This window comes from Diadema antillarum, unplaced genomic scaffold (assembly GCF_040938485.1).
Source record: "Diadema antillarum isolate AM-2024a unplaced genomic scaffold, OU_Dant_1.0 seq00000763_RagTag, whole genome shotgun sequence".
NCBI lineage: Eukaryota > Metazoa > Echinodermata > Echinoidea > Diadematoida > Diadematidae > Diadema > Diadema antillarum.
The window spans coordinates 51069-72095 of NW_027271653.1; the positions used below are offsets into that span (position 1 = coordinate 51069).

Below are 21027 nucleotides of genomic sequence, written 5' to 3' on the forward strand. Positions count from 1 at the left end.
TAGGATTTCAATATACAATTAACCGAATAACTATATTTCAATTTGATAGACGCCAAATATACACTGTAAGCTGGGCTTGTAGGGTAAATATCATGTCAATCATTACTTCTTGTTTCTCCCACTTCCCTACTTTTGTCACCACGTGCGTTGTCGTTTCCTGTTGCATTAACGAATGATTTCATCAAAAAGTTGAGTAGATTGAATTAATTTAAAATTGATATAGGTGGATGCAGATAATGTGGAAAATCCCCCTCCTCCCATGAATTATGCAAGAGAGTTTCGCTTGTTGTAGATATGCTGGTGTGTAGTTACGTGACATGCATCACTGAGAATCTTCCGTGTTTTCACAGGGGTGGTGACTTGGCACGCCGTTCTGGTGGTAGCCACCGCTAGGTGTTCCTGTCCGTTCACCTTCCAATCTGGAAAACCTCGAGTGATGGGCGTGGCAAACCAAGGCCTGTCCAATCAGGGCAAAATTATTACGTGTCATACTCCGGGTAAGAAACTCTATATCTTGTGTTGGTTTGCCTTATATTTCTGCCTGTATTATCTCCTCAGTTTACGAGTCATACCTCACTTCCAAAGTTTCGAAAAAGAGAGATGAGAGGAAAAAAATGAGATTGGGAAGAAAAAGGTTTAACTGGTTTGGCCTCCTGACCTTTCTTTTTTTTCAGTTGTGGACAGAGATAAAAATGTCCGGAGGGAAGTCCAAAATAATTCGAATATAGGCCTACTGTCTTGGTTTTAAACTCTAAACATTTTGATATCTTATTTCCAATTCACACTTAATAGATGATGAGTATACAATCATTATGCTGCGTTTACACCATGTTCCCGTTGGCCACGGCAACCCCCTTTTTCCCGAATCGTATAGTGCGCCGTGCTTCCCCCCTCGGTATTCTAGTCTTGTCTTCACTCTGGTGAACATGCAGCTATCAGACACCGTTTTCACGGCGTCTGGTCAGGCTAGAATACACGATATTTTCCGTCGCGTCCCACTACGGACCGCCTCCAAGTTTTGTTACGGCCTGTTACATGCTGCTGTGTTTTGTTGCGTTCACCCCGTTTATTACGGCTTACAAAGCTTTTTTGATTAGCACTGATGAGACTGCCGTGGCAATTTTTTCAACAGCTTAAAAATCTGACACGGCATCCACGGCAATTACGGCCTGTCATGTCTCCGTAGGTCCCGTCTCACCGCGTTGTCTCACGTCCATCCCGTTTTTGTCCACGGTGGCCTGAAACGTGAGTGCCGTGGGCGCTGGGAAGATGGCGAAAACGCAGCATTACGTGAAGCGATTTGGTGACACTTTTTATTTCTCAATCGTGTGTACGATGTACAGTGATATTCCTAAGCATAGAGCTGGAAGAGCTTGCAAACTCTAATCGACGGTGTAGACAACAACAGCAACAACAACGAGGGAATACAGAAACTAGAAGTCTTAGAGTTTTATAATACTGGCTATATAAAGTGAAATCATACCATTCACATTCAACCATCAAGCAAGATTGATAAAAAAAAAATGTGGATCTTTATAACAGTAGTATCAAATTATAATCTTCTCAACTTACTTTCAGATGGAATTTCAAATGAAACGGTATGTACGTGCATATATGCACACATAATATGTATAATATTATAATGTAATACATACGTGTGTATATCATTCACGAATACTCACATCTCCTATTTGTGTCCAAACTAGAGTCTCGTCCAGTGATGATATATCAGAGTAAAGAAAGAGACACGATAGAGATGACATACCTGGATGAGCCCCCGTCCTTTTCCTCTTATGTTCTTCCGGAAAAACTGCGGACAGATGCGCTTGCATACGACGCTACCTACGACACACTGTACTTTTCAACTTGTGAGGGACGTAAGATCTTTCACAGCCTTCCGCGAAAACTATGGCGCTTAGTGTTATGGAACAGAAATTTAACTCTCTTCACAGAAGAAAGCAGAGGTGAGCGTCAACAAAAGAAAACACAAAAACTTAATACTCTAAATGTTTACATATTTAATGCGTTTTAACGGACTGCAAGGAAGTTAAAACAATTTACTCTTGAGGGACACAGTAGCGATGTTGCCGGGCAGATATAGGGCAGGGGGGATTACGCAACAAGTGACCCCTGCCCTTGCTGCCCCTCTCGTTAGCGGGGGTAAGCGCACGCGGTGAAGAAATCGCTTAGGTAGCGTCATTCGATGGTGGTTTGTCGTGGAAGTAGGGAGTAATTTAGGGGGCACCTACAATTGGATTTCGTGCATGGTCTTATACAGTGAACTTTGAAAATTTGTCGTTTTCTTTCATCTTCGTGCCATGTACTTTCCCTCCCTTGGAACGCTTGGGGGGTATTCTTTCTGGCCTCTGAAATATTGGATATCATACATGGACTTACATCGTTAATTCTGGGGCACTGTCTTGGCACTTTCGCATCGGAACGTTGGACGTTAAGTTCATATCATCTTAATTGGTATCTTAGTTCTACATTTCAAAACGCCTGTTCTGGACTTTCACTATGCCAAAGTCCCGGAGTAAGATCACGAAGAAGGTGATGGAGAAGGAGCCGCCAGCGCCGCCCTCGTCGACGCGTCGTCGTGGTCGAAAGACAACCAAGAGTAGGAATGAGGACCCGGCAGCTGTTCAAGGCGGATCGCCTGCAGCATCCGGTGAGTATGGTGGGTCTGCGTGTGTGCATGGTGACGCCTCTTGGCCCACCGTGGTCGATGCAATGGTGCGTGAGCACCACGATGCAATCAAATCAGATCAAACAACTCGCGTGCTCGACCTCCATGCTTTTCCACGTACACCGAAGCGTATGTCAGAAAGGCCAACGTCCACATATCGATATTCGCAATTTGCGGGGTGCGACTCGCGCCCCTGACTTGCAGAGATCCTCCAGCCTGCACGAGGCTGAAAGACGTCTCCTCACTCAGGGAACCTACGTCCGATTTGAGGATGATGCCCAAATCAATAAACTCCCCCTTCCATATTTTCTCTTTAACCGACACGGGGACGACGCTTCCCAGCTCATCCCCTACGCACGACAAGGCTGGGGGTAGCGCATCAAGATTGTCAGGTGGGTCAATTAACTGACCAATCGGGCTAGGATCTACTGATTTGATTGCATCGTGGTGCTCACGCACCATTGCATCGACCACGGTGGGCCAAGAGGCGTCACCATGCACACACGCAGACCCACCATACTCACCGGATGCTGCAGGCGATCCGCCTTGAACAGCTGCCGGGTCCTCATTCCTACTCTTGGTTGTCTTTCGACCACGACGACGCGTCGACGAGGGCGGCGCTGGCGGCTCCTTCTCCATCACCTTCTTCGTGATCTTACTCCGGGACTTAAGCATAGTGAAAGTCCAGAACAGGCGTTTTGAAATGTAGAACTAAGATACCAATTAAGATGATATGAACTTAACGTCCAACGTTCCGATGCGAAAGTGCCAAGACAGTGCCCCAGAATTAACGATGTAAGTCCATGTATGATATCCAATATTTCAAAGGCCAGAAAGAATACCCCCCAAGCGTTGAGCCAAAGTAAATGTATCATTTCGATTTTGGTACAATTTTGTCTGTTTTGCTGTCTATTTATATGGTTTTTATATATTCAGAACATTTTAATGCTATTTCAAACCATCTTAGGTTTTTACGGAGACATTTTCTTTTTTTAGAATGCACCATGAATATTTCTCTAAAAAGTAAAAAAAAAATTAAATTAAAAATGTTTATGAAAACCATGCAGAAATTAACATCTTTCCCATATAATCAATATTTGGAGAAAATTAGAGGTCAGTATTGTATTTGGTTCAGGAGTTATAATGTCTCAAACTTGAAATCCCATTTTACATAATATGCATTTACACGCATCTGTTCCCAAAGACGTCACAGAGGGTCAAATCCAAGATCGTGCTTACTTTTCGAGTTCCACTCTCTCTATAAAGAAGACCATACATAATATATATTAAGCATACTAAGCAATGTTCCGTAAGTACACCTCAATAGATTTGTTGCAAAAACCTCCAAAGTACAAATGCGGTCCAATAGGGCCGCCATTTTTATTGAAGTTAACATTTCAAACATAAAATTTGATAGAGACATTGGATTGCAACACATTTGATGTCATATGAAGGAGAGTAAAACTTCCTAAAACTTGATACCACTTTAGCTGTGTATTGTGATAAATTGGGGGGGGGGGGGGGGGGAATCCATATTTTTATATTGTTTTGAAAAAAGGAAGAAATGTGAAAATGCATGATTTAGTATTTATCAAAAAAGAACTGAAGAATTATTTTGAAACCTGCGATTGAGATTGAGATTTACTGAGATTGAGACATAATTCATATTTCTGGAATTACAGGCAATATCATGCACTATTGACAAGTTAACGTCTAAAACTTGAAAAAATTACATCTATGCATTATAAATTTTGCATACAATGTGTTTACATGGTCACATGTAATACTGTAACGGTCTAGTGACTTGCAAGTACCTGCAAACTAACTTTTCATGCCAAGTGGTAGGTGACGCTGATCGCTATTACTGTAGCATTTCATCATAGTAGATTGTTCTGAGGCAGATAAAATTGAACAGAAAGTATTTTCCAAAAAGAGATAGGAGCTTGGAATTTGGCACAAATTTTGCCAGTGTGTAATATTTAGCGATAAAAATAGTATCCACACAAAATTCAAGATGGCGGTAATTAATCGAGGTTGTCGTTCAAGGCATTATTTACCATTAGTGCACGTAAAACAAAAACCCAGCTTTACTTAATTCCTCAAACTAGTTCTAAACTGTGAGTTAGGGATAGAACAACTAATGTACAAACTGAAATCAGTATAATTAATGCTAAATATTGTTAGCTATACTAAATAGATCTGATAAGAATGTTTTTTATATACTAAATTGTCAACAGTTATGGCTATGGTTTCTTGAAAAGCAATGGTGATATCTCCGTATGTTTTAGGCTTTATTATAATTTTTTTACACGGTAGAATGTTTTGTAATACAACTAACCTGCACATATAAATCGAATGTGATATCTCTCCCAATGGTAGAATACCTTTAGTGTGTTGCGTCAAAGTTAAATCTCAACTTATAACTTATGATTTGATATATCTTTTAAATCTTCTTATATTGCTGTCTATTACATGTTCCTACACATCCGAACGATATTGTGCTAGTGTAAACCATATTGAGGGTCTTTTTTTTGGGGGGGGGGGGGTGGAGCTCATTCCAGTGTTAGGGTAAGGCCCAATCTTTGATAAAAAAGAAATGCTTCTGTATCAAAGATATGTTTTTTTACTTGTATGTTACTCTGCTGTTGTAGAAACGCCTGAATGATGATGGTATATATGTAATAATGTCTGATCTGTAGATGTCCTTGAAAGCCCTTCTGATCCGAACCCCCCCCCCAAAAAAAAAAAAAAAAAAAAAAAAAAATCCGACATGGCGGCAATATCTCAACTTTGTTGTGCGAAATGTGCTGTGCGAAATTACTTTTCAGTATATTGTTCGAATAAAATTGTCCAAATTGATTATTCGTGCTGTATAGTATTCACATTTACAAATAAGCATGCTGAAACTGTATTTTCTGTTACCAGATTTTTCTTATATTGTTTTTAGGCTGATTTCATGTGGGTTATAGTGTCACAATTATTGATCTGAGCTTATGCCATTGGTAGATGCTTTCCCATATTAGATATCAGGATCACTCGAGAGTGAAAAATGTTCATTTTCATTCATTTTAGAGTGACCTCGGGGATCACTCGAAGAGTGACAAGTGATCCCTAAGGCAGGGCTCGACACTAACGGTGGTCCGGTGGCCCGGGGCCACCAAAAACGCACGTCGGGCCACCAAAATGTCAAATGAAGAACATAGGTGGCCTGATCGGGCCACCAAAAAAGATCTGATATTTGCCTTTGGGCCACCAAAAATAAAAGTTAGTGTGGAGCCCTGCCTATTAAGGTCACTCTAAAATGAGTGAAAATGAACATTTTCACTCAAAAGTCACTCCAATTTCACTCTAAATTCACCGTTTTCTTGTTATTCACTCCTCACATCAAAAGCAAAAACTTCCACTCGATTTGGGTGTTTTTTTTTTTTCTTTTTCGGAGAGTAGAATATCACTGGTTCTAAAAATGTGTCCATAAAAACCTAAGACGGTTTAAGATAGCACAACAGACAAAATTGTATCAAAAACGAAATAATACATTTACTTTGGCTCAATACACTATGTCAGCTTTGATAGCCTGCAATCTTGAATTTTTTGAGTGATTGATCCAGATTTTGTTTTGAACTTTCTATAGCGAGGTTGTTTCAAGCTTCTACCTCTATTTGAAAGATATTTTTGCTTCATCTCATCTGCTTCAGAACAATCTACTTTGAAATAATAGCAATCAGCGTCACCTGATCTACCACTTGGTATGAAAAGTTAGTTTGCAGGCACAAACCCTTGTTTGTCAAAGAAAATGTCTGCGTTTGCCAAGACTACTACACGCACCACTGGCACTGCTACAAGCGCCAGTGTCAGTGGTGCGTGTAGTAGTCTTGGCGCGCGCAGGCTCTTTTTACGACCAACAAGGTATTGTCACAACTAAAGTGGCCATTTTTACATAGTGAGTTTTCAAGTTTGAGACGTTATAACTCCTGAACCAAAAACGGTACTGACCCCTAATTTTCTCCAAATATTAATTATATGTCAAACAAAATTCTTGAAACGTTTCAAGATAATCCTTCAGTCTTTCTCTGATTTATGCTGAATCAAGCATTTTCATGATTTTCCTTTTTTCAGAAAAATATCAAAAAATGAGTGTTTTTTCCTTAAAATATCAGTCCACTTATCACAATAACCCACAAAAATGGTATCAACTTGTAGAAAATTTTATTCTCTTTCATATGACATCACATTTGTTGAAATCTGATCTTTCAATCAAATTCTATCTTTCAAATAACAAATTCAGTAAATATGGCAGCCATCTTGGACGCCATCTTGGATTTGGAGGCTTTCGCAACAAATTTTTTGAGGTAGACCAGTGGAATGTTGTTTGTTACAATAAAAACTTGCAAATAAGCATGGTCTACTTAGTTTGTAGAGAGAGTGCAACTCGACCTCTGTTTTTAGCTTTTGGCCCCCGGTTACAAGTCTTTGCAATTGATATGTTAAACTTAATTGGTAGAGTGATAACTCGCTGACCACTGCATGAAAACAGTTACAACCACCATAACCACAGACCGTGCATGTTAATAACAGCCACTTTATACTTCTGGATTACGAAAACGGAACTTGTATTCCGTAATCGCCATTGAGTATATCTTGAATTTCTCTTCACAGAAATCTCAGTCATCATTTTGAATATTACCATAATGTTTGTAATAGTATCATAATAAGAGTAAAATCTTTTCAATCATCACGTAGGGGGGGGGGGGGGTGGCGCTGTGGCATAGTGGATAAGACTCTCGGTTACACCTCGTTATTCTGAAGGTTCGTTATTCCGAAGGCTCTTTAGTGCGAAGATTCGTTATTCCGAAGGTTCGTTATTCCGAATTTCATTTTAGGATTAACGAACCTCTAGGTATAGGGAATTTGTGTGTTTCGGATTAACGAACCTTCGGAATAACGAAGAGCACTCAAGACTCTCGACCCCCAAATCCCGTCCAGTGCTTACATCCTCGAACAAGATGTTTTTACATATGTGTACCTCTCGACCCAGGTGCACAAAAGAGTACCAGGCAACGCTTGGGTAATAATAATGGCAGGGCCCTCTGGTAGAGAAGTGGTAACACTGAAGCGGCTATATACCCTGGATAAATAAGACTTTATAATTATTATCGTTGTTGTTATTTTAGGGACGTACGGCAGGGCAAATTGTATGTGAAATAGTTATTGAAAATGAATAGAATATAGGTTTATAATCCACATATAAAGTGGAAGCCAACACGTCTTCAATAATGATATCAATCTTTGCCCTGTCTGCATTGGGGGGGGGGGGGAATGGAGCAGAAATATAATAGATTTTTAGCCTTAAACAATACTTGAGCAATCGTGGATAAACGTAGTCGAACTGTGCGCTTAGAAACACCAGTATAAAACCGCCATATAAATGCACTTATCATTATCATTATTATTATTATTATTACTATTATTATTATTATCATCCTCATCATCATCATCATTATTAACTGATATTGTGAAGGAAAGCTATTGGCGTTTACTATCAGTGAGAACCAATGTGTTTACTTCAACAACTGTCTACATTGTGAAGGTGTTGGGACATGTAATAATGAAACTACTTCGCCGATATTGATTCATTATACAAAATTCAATGTTCTGTGTAAATACTTTCATCTCACGTTATTAGTTTTACAACTTTTTTTATGTACAGAAATCTTACAAAGAAAATACAAATTCAAGAAAGGAAAGTATAGTGGTACGTTTTTATGTCGTGATATAACCTAGCACAAGCTCGTCAAAAACAGCGAGCCACATAAATCATATTTTCTCATGGTTCTTCCTATACTTCATGGGGATGCAGGGGATACACACATAACATTACACACACACACACACACACACACACACACACTCACACGCACACAAACAAACAAACAATCAGCAGAACTAAACCTCGGTGATCTAGTTGATAAGACGCCTGTCCTTTAATCAGGAGGTCGTAGGCTTGTATCCTGTCAGAGTTTCACAGTTCACAGTTCAAATTTATTGTCCCCGCCGAACGAGTTCGAGCAGGGGACTATGAAACGGGCTCCGTACGTGTGTGTGTCCGTGTGTCCGTCCGTCCGTGTGTCCGTGTGTGCGTCCGTGTGTGATCAAAATCTTCAATTTGCTACTTCTCTGTCATTTATGAGCCAATTTTGATTCTGTTTGCTTTATATGATAGCACTACATGGGAGCTTTGAAACTTCTACACAGAATTTCAGTCGTGACCTTTGACCTTGACCTTTGACCTATATTGTACATTTTGCTACAAAATGCTACTCCTTCGCCATTTCTAACCCGATTTCGATTCCGTTTGCTTTATGTGATGGCACTAGGTGAGGGCTTCAAAACTTCTACACAGAATTTTGACCTTTGACTTCTTTGACCTTTGACCTTGATTTTTTGACCTATATTGTACATTTTGCTACAAAATGCTACTCCTTCGCCATTTCTAACCCGATTTCGATTCCGTTTGCTTTATGTGATGGCACTAGGTGAGGGCTTCAAAACTTCTACACAGAATTTTGACCTTTGACTTTTTTGACCTTTGACCTTGATTTTTGACCTATATTGTACATTTTGCTACGAAATGCTACTCCTTCGCCATTTTTAACCCGATTTCGATTCCGTTCACTTTATATGATGGCACTAGTTGAGGGCTTCAAAACTTCTACACAGAATTTTAACCTTTGACTTCTTTGACCTTTGACCTTGATTTTTGACCTATATTGTGCATTTTGCTACAGAATGCTACTCCTTCGCCATTTCTAACCCGATTTCGATTCCGTTTGCTTTATGTGATAGCACTAGGTGAGGGCTTCAAAACTTCTACACAGAATTTTGACCTTTGTCTTCTTTGACCTTTGACCTTGATTTTTGACCTATATTGTACATTGGCTACAAAATGCTACTCCTTCGCCATTTCTAACCCAATTTCGATTCCATTTGCTTTATGTGATGGCACTAGGTGAGGGCTTCAAAACTTCTACACAGAATTTTGACCTTTGACTTCTTTGACCTTTGACCTTGATTTTTTACCTATATTGCACATTTTGTTACAAAATGCTACTTCCGGCGGGGACATATGTTACGCACCGCGTAATTTCTACTTTTCCTTGTTTTTATTTCACACAGATATAAAACAAAATCAAAGTCACAAATGTCAACACAACGAAAAAAATAAAACCACAGCAAAAATGAAACTAAAATATCTGCAATCGTAGCCACGAGCAAACTGGATTCCGTGATGTAAGAGTAATGTTACAATGCAACCTGGACTGAATATATTGCAAATGATTGTGTATATATATCGGTAAGAATGCAGAAGAGCGGACATAAATGGGAAAAAAATAGACACAATGATACATACGATACAATAACAGGAACATCTAAGGAGGACATGAGTTTAACAGAATATTTTTCTCTTATTGAATATATATATATATATATATATATATATATACATATGTTTAAAGAAAGCGATGATTTCATTTCATTTCATTTCATTTATTTCCATCATTCCACAAGGATAAAAACACATAACATACAAATCAGCACAGAATACACTTTTGTACATAACTGTAATGAAAAAAAAATGAATGAAAAAAAAAAGAAAAATGGAATGTACATGAGAAAGCCTTTAAATTTCTTGTAAGAATGTACATACCTATTAAACAGTGTAAAGAAACAGATTTGAGCTGAAAAAACAACCAAACAAACAAAACAGAACCAAACAAGCAAACAAATTGGCATAGTCAAAATACATGTATATCACACAAAATCTAAAATCAGTACTTTCACACAAAACTTGAGTATGAACTCAGAACAATCTTTTTATACTGTTTTTTTTAATATTATTAAATTGTAGATTAGAAACATGGTTCACGTTCAAATCATTCCACAATACAGGTCCAGTATACCGTAGTGAATATTTAGACTTATCATTTTAAAAAGACTATCGATAAAACTGATAACATGATCTAGTATAATAAGTGTGAACATTAGCATTGATTACAAACAATTTCATAAAATGCGGAGGAAGAGTTTTTGAATGATAATGTTGTATCAACGAAGCGATATTCATCTCGTTTATATCTATTAAATTCAAAGTTTTTAATGATTTGAATCATTCAGATGTGGGTGCTTGATATGCAGAGCCAGTGCAGATACGTATTGCCTTCTTTTGCAAAACTATCAAATTTTGCAAATGGGAAGAGTATGTGTGTTCCCCCAGATAGAGTTATAATATGTCAAATGTGATAGATTATAAGAATTATATAAAATGAATAATATAGGCTTTGGCAACTCATACTTCAACCGGCTTAAAATTCCGACGAAACGAGACACTTTTTGGCAAACAGAATTGATATGTTCCTTTCGACTTAAGGTGCTAGTCGATGTAACGCCAAGAAAATGAATAGAATCATAAAACATTACAGAATCTGAATCTATTTTTACAGACAAATTACCAGTATCCTGTTGCACACCTTTCCTTTTAAAGCAGATACATACATGATGACTGGATCGAGATGATGAAACATACCTAATTCCGTTGTAGGCCCCTATATTATGTGATTTCAATATAAATATTTTCAATTTATTCTTAAACGAATTCGAAGTTTTAGCTGGTATTATATTGTTATGAATTGAGTTCCAGTACTTTGGCGCATCTTAAATGAAGATGTTCTGGGCCAGCAAAGTTCTCAAAATTGCGTATGGAATTCATTCGATCGCCTTGTTAGATAATGGTAAATGGATAGATTACTTCAAATACATTTGAATTTTTTAACATAAATATATATAAATTGTCCTATATCAAACAAATACAACTCTTTGATTATCAACATTTTGTGTTCAAAAAATAACGGGTCAGTATGAGACAAAAATGCAGTACTACATATGATACCTAGTAACTTCTTTTGTGATAAAAGTTATTAATCTAAGAGTGTTTGACATGTATTTCCCCACTGGAAAATACCATATTTTTGATAGGGTAATATTAGGAATGATATATGATATAAGCAGGGACGATGAAGGAAGACAAAATTTAAGCCAGTTATCATTTAAATGTTTAGTCACAAAGTTTTGCAAATACCGTCAATATGGAATTTCCATGAAAGCTTGTTAACTGTTATTCCGAGACTGTTATTCTGTTACTGTTATTCCATTTTCACAACATTTTCACATTATATATTCTTACAGCAGTGTATGATATGGAAATAGATGAATTCGGAGGTTTCCTCTACTGGACAACAATAGGTACCATTAAAAGAAGAAGGATCAGGGACGAAGTTTCCGCGAAAGTTGAAACTGAGACCTTTCGTAGTACTCCCGTTCGAGTCTTTGAAATCCATCCTTATGAAAGGTAAATTACTTATATATTCAGACAAAGTCAACATCAGAAATGTTTGAAAATCACCCGGTACCTTTTCTTTTCTTCTTCTTCATTATCTTCCACTTTCAACGAAAGGAGTCCTCACAGGCTAATAAACAAGAGCAGGGCAGCTAGGCAGGAATAATTCTTAAAAATGTCTCTATCATTTTTTTTAAAAAATACAGTACTTTTTTGTGTTATATCTGTTTCCCCTCGTGAGGGATTTTGAAGGCTGAACATTTCCTCTTAGCATTACTTTGGGTAATTGAGTCCCCGTTTGGGAACATTCTTTCACCTGTTGTTGGAATCTTACTTAGAAAGATAATTTTGGGTTTTTTTTTTTTTCAAGTCTAGCAATTACCACTTCCTCAAGCTAACGAAGGTTACTCTCAGTGAAAGTGCTTAAGCTTTTGGTTAGAATTTTTAAGTGTGGAAGGCTTAGCGGGTAAGACCTGAGTGATATTAGGGGTTTTTTTTAAGTATTTCTTTTTCCCTCTAATTATTTATCGATTGTTTGGAATGCATAAAAAACAGGAATTTATTTGGAAAAGGGATATAAACTTTTGACAATATAATAAGAAAAAAAAATTGTAGTCAAAGTAGATGTCCCGATATCATAAATAACATCAGAAAGAAAATACATTTGATCTTACAATGAGAACGAAACAATTTTTTACAACTGCATAAAAATAAAGGCTGGAGCGAGGTTTTTTTTTATCACTAAGTCTTAATCTTATTCGTATCGCAAGTATATTTCACTCCGTACAATTAGTGTAAATGCGTGGCTGCGAAATAACTACTCTAACATTTCTAATGTGGAATGATTTGTGCCCAGCCGCTTTTCTTGCGATAGACAGATAGACATGTGTGACCACCACCCGGAAATGCTGTTGTCAGCAATTGAGCAATTTATTATCAGACTAATTCAGAAACAGTCGGCTGGTTTTGAAGCTTTGCATTTATTAAAACAAGTCCTGTTCATTTTGATGTATGTAAACGTGAAATTAGACCTTTAAGCACTCAAAATGTATCTCAAAATAACTACATGTATATTGTTATAGAATAGTATATCATTCACTCATTATTTATCTAGCGATCCACGTCCGACAAGCTTTGCTTTTTAGTGGATCACTATTTTCCATGATCGAATTTATTTTCCGCTCGCCCACGTAGTATTTGTACAGTGTTCCTCTTTATAATTGTACATATATGTTGTTCTATAATTTGTCTCGTATATTACATGAATCTTTTGCAAGCGTTTGAACAATATCAGTTAATGACATGTATACATTGTACTATGTTTTTGATTTTCGTTGATTGGAAATAAACTATGATTGAATTGAATTGAAAAATGTGGCAAAATAAATGAAATGAAATGAAATAAAATGTCAATATCTATTTTTTCTTCTTGCAGTTAGAAATGAATTGATTCCATAAAATCTTCTTTTTCTTTCAAATTCTTGAGATTCTTCCGTCGAGATATTTTCATAGCAAATGATTAGCAAATTGCCCTACATCGACGGAAATATAAAATTCTTGAATTTGAATAATTACGCAGTACCCGCTACATCCTATAAGGGTTAGAACCAACACTTGTTCACGGGCGGAAACTCTGTGGTGTAGTGGAGATGACGCCTGTCAGGATCAGGAGGTCGTAGGTTCGAATCCTGGTCAATGCTTATTCAAAACGTTGATGAAGGGCAATTTGTTCATCATTTGCGAAGCTTCTTTTTGTTGTAAACTTTATGTTCTGAGGTTTGTTTTTTCAAAATTTACAGGGAACCTCCATTGCCCCTTTACCATGTTACAGCCTGAAAGTTAATTTAAGTTCCCCATCACTATGTATCGATTTTGTCATCCACACATATGAAACCATACTCTAGAAATGATTTTTTTTTTTAAACATTTCATGCAGTATCCCAAATCGATTAGCCTTCTATATTTCTGGGATTGGGTTGACAAAGCTCATTGGCAGTATTACTGGTGTGGGACCTCTGCATAAACCTATCACCACTGTCTTTCTTTGTAGGAAGATATACTCCGTGAACTTGGCCATGACCGCTATGGTGTCAGGAATCTACACCGCGGATATGGATATGAAGAACAGTAAACAGATACTGGGTGATATTGGAACCAATCACAGGGAAATCACTGCGCGACTCGCACTGGAACTAGATATTCCAGGTACGTTGTGTTGATAGTGGTGTTGACGGCCTTTCGCACTATTAAAGGAATGAAAATCTTATGTTTGTCCCTTGTTTTAGTCTTTTCCCATTTTTTTTTTTTTTTTTTGCCGTGAGAAGTAGATCGTTGTAATCCATTATGTACCAGAAGGCTAAATAGCATGATGTAACACATAAGAAATCGACTGGTTATCGGTATCGTTATCGCAAGTTTTCTCTTCATTTGTTCGTTTTTTGTTTTTTGCTCTTTTATTGTGCAGAAGTGCTGATTTAATTAATCAAAATGGGAGTGGTGAAAGATCACTGCTGACTTTTTACTTCGATTATAATGAAGCAAATAAATTTGTACTTTACGAAGCCTTTTACCTCTGAATCAGATAAAACGTTTTTATTTCTTCTAGTATAACAAGGTTTTGTCATATATATATATATATATATATATATATATTTATATCTTTTCTCTCCTATTTATGTATAGGGCGTCAGATGTACTGGTTTTATTCAACAAGATGGTCTAAAACATTGACAATAATGCGCGCGCAAACTGACGGAACCAAATCCCCTCAGATTTTCCATTCTCTGGAATTCGTATCGCTTTATGGTTTGGTGTACTACAGCGGCCAATTGTATATGGTTTCCGCCTCTTCCCAGCTATGTGGAAATTCAGCACTGATCTCAATCGGCAATGGGACAGTCCAATGTATCAGAACCCCTCACCCGACTGGTGATTCACAACATCTTATATATTCTACTTTCATGCTCACTGGTGACTTGTTGCTCGGATGGCGTCCCATGAATAATCCACAGAGAGAATAAAGAAAAATGGATCAACCCCACCCCCGCAATAAAAAAAAATTGTCGTAGATTCATGTGATTGGTCAGCTCGTAAAGTTAATTTGTTTGTCACTTAAAGTTCTGTAGAAGCCTATAATTCCATGACTACCAACAAAATAGAATCAAAGTCTGTAGCCTCTAAACATATAAGCGGTATTCAATTTGTCATTCAATATTTGGAAACGTCGTGTCCAATCAAACGTTACAATTCCTTCCTTGTAAACATAATTTCACTACAATAAAGCAGTACATGCTTTCTTGTACTAGTTTACTTTCTGTTTGTTTTCCTTCACAACTAAGTTTTATCATGATATGGTATGTTTTCAAATTAAACCACATAATAATTGTAAGCGAACTGACTCTAATTTGTTTGTGTGTGCGTTTTGTTTAGCATAATTGAATGTTATGATAATGATTAAAATGTAAAAGCATTCAATGCATTTCTAGCTTTAGAGGTGCCTTTTTTATCTTTCTTTTTTGGAATAGGCTGTTTTCGAGTAAGCAAGTTGTATATAGAAATTTCAGGATTATTTGACAGAGATGTGCGAATTACCCCTCAATCAAAACATTAGAAGCCTCCGTATTTCAACATTTTCTTTTTATTTCTCCTCTTTAAGCCCCTAACTTATACTCTTTAAAGAAGAGTGTGTGCCGGGGGTCCATTGACCAACTAACGGATGTCAATATACCTAGTGCATTTAAAGTATTACATAAGGCTCAGAGACTTATTGAAGTTTTAGTGTGGATGATCAAGAATAATTCTGCAAATTTGCATAACAAACGCTATCGAGAATAAAATGTGACCCTGCATAAAACAAACCAACAACAACAACAACAACAACAACAACAACAGAAAGTCGTCGGACATAAATTTTTAACTGAGAGCAGATTTTGAAATAACAGATTTTACGCTTTGTATTGATTGATATAACAGATTTATAATTCAAGTCAAACGAACCCTTCTAACCTATCTATATATTGGAAGGAAAGCACACATTCCAGAAGAGTAAACTGAGAGAAAAGAGGCTCTGAAGTACAGGGTTTATTCAAGCGCTAAATCTTTACTAAGCTGTGCTAGCTGCGCGATGAATGTGGAAAAAAACAGGATGTAGACTACTGGAGCGACAACAATGATAGAATTATCGAGGATTAAACTGAAATTGAACATGCCTTACTAAAACATTCCGTCTGTTATTAAGTTCAACTTTCGAATGAGTAGCAATTCCTTTCTAAAGTTAATAGAGTTGAAATAAGAGTGTGTACAGGGCTTTGAAGAAATAAAAAGGCGACACCGTACTAAATATACACAATTGTGCATCATATCATCATATCATTTTATCTTTCACCATCGAATTTTCACTTATTTTCTTCACCAATGCAACATTAATATCTGTTTTCAGTTGAGGTAATCTTTTCCAAAGGAATTTTCCTTCCATTTCTTACTAAAATCATTTCAGCAACACTTATATCATTCTCTACTTCTCTGTTCTCTGCATTCCTTTTCCAAAGAAATTGGAAGCACTTCATATATCTTCTGAATACTCAAAATGTCTGAATAATTTAGTCCTTTATTGTACAATTATTCTACTGAAAAAAATTTTCCTACTCATATCCATTATGATTTTATGTTCTAGTCTGAAACATTTTTTTTTTCAAAGACAAATTTTCATTATAACTATATTTATCTTCAATACTAATCATTTTATCATTAAAAATACCCCCTTCCTTACTTGATTATAGTTACCGCTACATTCCCTTGTTTTCACCCATGTTTCCAGCAGAGATGCTGGAGATGTGGGAATGAAGAGCATAAGAATTGAGGATGCCAACAAAAACATATTTATTATATTGTTATCTAAACATAATTCCAATTTATCCAAAAATTATCTGCAGAATTACCAGGCGGTCTATAAATTATTCCTGAAACAAATTCCTTTTACGTTTTTGTAGTATTTCAATGAATAATGATTCACTGCCCTCTATCCGGACTGTAAGACTGCCTACACCCCATCTGCGGCGAGTCAACGCCAGTCTGATGAAGCCTACAGACAGTAGGCGAAAGCTCACGCAAGATAAATAGTTTTCTTTGGTTGTGTACAAACTAAATTTCGCCTTAATTAGAGAATTACCAATCAGATGAACCTCTTCCAAGATCTAAAAAACAACAACAACCATACAACGTTTTTCTTTGTGTGTGTGATAAATTGATTAATGGGATAAACAAAATTGCATTCATCACGTCAGACGTATTTCATTATTTTTTTTAACTAAGCGCATTTATATTCAAAGGGGCATTTTTCATGGATGTCCCATTTCACTTTATTTGTTTTTACTGGAAATTGGGGTTATGGCCCTGTTAGATAGGCAGAACAAGTAGGTAAGGGGATACCAATTAAAAATCAGTTTGCTTTATAGATGGGTCATTCCTTCAACCATTTATTCGATATTTTGACCATATTTTATTTGGGAAATATTGATGTAAAATCATCTTAACAAAAACAGAAGCACTTTAAAGTGGAGCTAGAAGAGGTTGCCACAGATTTCTTTTCATTAATCAGAGTATCACTTGGAAAAAAAAGTTATTCTTTTAAAACTGTGGGGATCAATTGTTCACTTAGTTTGTGCTTGATATTTGATTATAATTATAAGGAAAAATTGAAAATCATTACCCAGACTATCAACTGCTGGAGAATGACATCCCTCTCTTTAATTGTCAACATTTGTGTCATTAAATCTCTTGTTCTACCACAGTTTGTATATCTCTTTCCTTACCACAAAAGTTTTTTTTTAATGAGTGAAATAAGTTGTGTGTGTGTGTGTGTGTGTGTGTGTGCGTGTGTTTTAGGTTTATTTGGAGTGGTCGCCAGGATAGGGTCCAAAGGAAATTTATGTACAGTGATTATGCGTAATGTGGTCTCAAGATGACTAACCCTTTATGCAATTATGCTTTTGCTCTTGCTTAATTAATGACATGGATGAAATATTTACTTGATGATAGCTTTGAATCTGTTTGGAAATCAATTGAATTTATCAGCCTTAGAAAAATATCACACAGACTCCAATATTCTTTGGAAATCATACGCACCTGAAAAATCTTAAACTCTTTTCGTAATACGCAGTTAGCAGATTCCTTGCGTCCTTGGTTCATGTACAGGGAGTATGCAACTTTAGAGAAATTTCAATGTAAATTCTCAGAAATAGGGGCATGTCAGTCATTGTGGTTAAATCGATCTGTACATTCAAAATGCAAGAAATGTATTTACTATGAGTTATGAAATATAAAAATGTATCTGTAATTTCTGACTTGCGGAATCCGCCCTTTCCTGGCCAGTAATAATGTTAGCTTGTAAAAATTAGTCCTTGATTTTGACATCCCTCAGTCATACAGAAGAACATTTATCTTTATCTTTTTTTTAATGAAGAATATTCCAAATGACTGGCTATAAGATCCCAATATAAGAGATGTTGATGCCCATAAAGCTTTCATTGTTAAGTTTAAGAGTATAAAGAAAATACCCAATCTTGCATACAATTTGCTGAACTCCAAAACAAGTTCCCACCAAGCGTTATGAATATTGGGATAGCAAGATTTTAGTACCGGTCAATCTATGCACTGCTGATGCTAAAGTATGTTTGTTTATTTAGGAAAATTAAAGATCATAAACCGATATCCCTAAACGAATTTTTGTATAAGACTAAAAAGATTTTCCAAAATTGTTGTTTTTGTGACTAATTTGAAGAGACAATAATTCATTTATTTTGTGAATTTGAGGTCACCCCGATTTTGGAAGTTTCACAAGGAATATTAGTGCCAAAGCATGATTCTAATTTCAATTTCACTTATTTCAATAAGTTGATTGGTGTATCATTTGACAAATGCGTAAAATATGTAATCTCAGTGGTAAACAATTTTGCATTTATTTGTAAATTGAAATATAACATATCAAATATTAACGCATTAAAATCATTCGTTAAAATGAAGGAAACAGAATATCACTTAGCTAAGAAAAAGGATAAGCTTCATATTCATTTTAGAAAAAAGAGGTTTGGTTTCTGATTCACGTAGTTAAAATTTCATTTGGTGGTCAGTCAGCTTATCAAGATTCATGTTGCTAGTGCCATGACTTAGATACGTGTACTATCTCTTTATCAGTGCACTCAAAGCTTTTTAACGCGTAACGGTCATCGAAGCTCTGTGCGGAGCGAAGGGCAAACAAGAAATCTTGAAAGTTCACCTCCTCGCATCTCCCTTCTCTCCCCCTCCCCCCCCCCCCAAAAAAAAAAAAAAATCTCTTGAAACTTAACACATATCTAATGAGTAACATATTGCTAGTCTGTATACACCAGACTCATTATCCTATCCTTAACACAACCAAATTTATGAGAAAATACTGGACATGCACATCTAGATCATTCTCCTGTGCGTGAGTTCTCTACTGGTCAGCGCACGCAGCCAATCAGCGGTATCAGGTATGGCGCACGGCAATGTAGCGAGTTCGGTTTCGGCCCGCGGGGGGGGGGGGGGGGGGGGAAGTGGGCGAGATACGAATCCTGCAATGTGCTTCAACTGTTTTCACGCAGCTCGAAAACCGATATATCGGACTGCGTACTGCTTACGCTGTGTAATTTACCTGGGTCACAAGTGACAGTGATTTCGCTTTTTTCCGACATAACCGCGTGACAAATGATACACACACACACAAAATAGGCCTATTTCGAATACAGAATAAACATACCAAAAACAGATTTCCGAAGTTTAATTTTGGGGCAATAACGAATATGTGAGCAATGAACACTTATTTAGAGACCAAGATTCCTCTTACGATTATCATAAAAAAAACCTTCAAAATTTTTACATTGCGAGTAAGGAAATAGTCTATCCTTCAATTTGCTGTATAAATTGAATCATTTTATGGCTTCTAAGGCGATATATTACGATTGTCCTGCAACAATTCCCCGGCGGTTTTGTGTACACAATCTGTTCACCTTATGCAAATGAAGATTCGAGGTCCTATGCTTTGGGCGATTAATTGCATCGTATCGTTGCGCCTGATACAGTGCATGCCAAGTTCATAACTCATGTGAGTTTATGTGTCATATTATGGAGTCACCCTGGATTTTTTTTTTTCCTAAATTTTACCCTGGTGTCTCTATAGGTTAAAAGTTGTCATGTATATTTCCCCATATGTTTCTCTTGTCATTTTTACAATTGTTGCCAACTGTCGTGTTTGAATAATGTGATTTTTATTTGATTTGATAAAACATATACTCTCTAAAAAAAATCGAGTGAAAATTTTCACTCTTGAAGGAGTGAATACAAAAAAGAGTGAATTAAGTGTGAAATTGGAGTGAATTTTGAGTGAAAATGTTCATTTTCACTCATTTTGGAGTGACCGCAGGGATCACTTGAAGATTTTGGAGTGATCCCTGACGTCACTCCAAAACGAGTGAAAATGAACATTTTCACTCAAAATTCACTCCAATTTCACTCTAAATTCACTCCTTCAAGAGTGAAAATTTTCACTCGATTTTTTTTAGAGAGTAAATAAAAAAAGAACATACATGTACCAAAATGACAAGTTCCATTCCGTCAACTTATTGTGTCTGTACCCGATGCTGATGTGCTAACTCGGTGTTACTTTTAATAGTGATATCTTTCATTTCATGGAATAAAATAGTTGTGATATCACCACCACCAAAAAATTCATTACCTATTTATATATATATACATTAATACATATGTTTATATCATTGAAAAATTGCGGAAAGAAATGGGAAATATGATACATACATATACACTTTTATTAAATTTCAGATATTTGTGTATTTTTTCCTACTGTAATAAAAATGCAAGAAAATGAAATAAAATGCATTTGCATTTTACTTTAGATTCAGATAAAACATTTACCTTT

General features: G+C 36.5%; 1 protein-coding gene across 1 annotated transcript; it reads left to right on the forward strand.

Moving 5' to 3' along the window:
• Nucleotides 1-278: 278 nt before the first annotated feature.
• Nucleotides 279-16919, forward strand: LOC139738651 (uncharacterized). Its single transcript, XM_071649266.1, has 5 exons — nucleotides 279-497; nucleotides 1707-1964; nucleotides 11927-12089; nucleotides 14128-14282; nucleotides 16894-16919. Exons 1-5 carry the CDS (start codon nucleotides 437-439, stop codon nucleotides 16917-16919), a joined length of 663 nt encoding a protein of 220 aa, XP_071505367.1. The 5' UTR covers nucleotides 279-436.
• Nucleotides 16920-21027: the final 4108 nt, after the last annotated feature.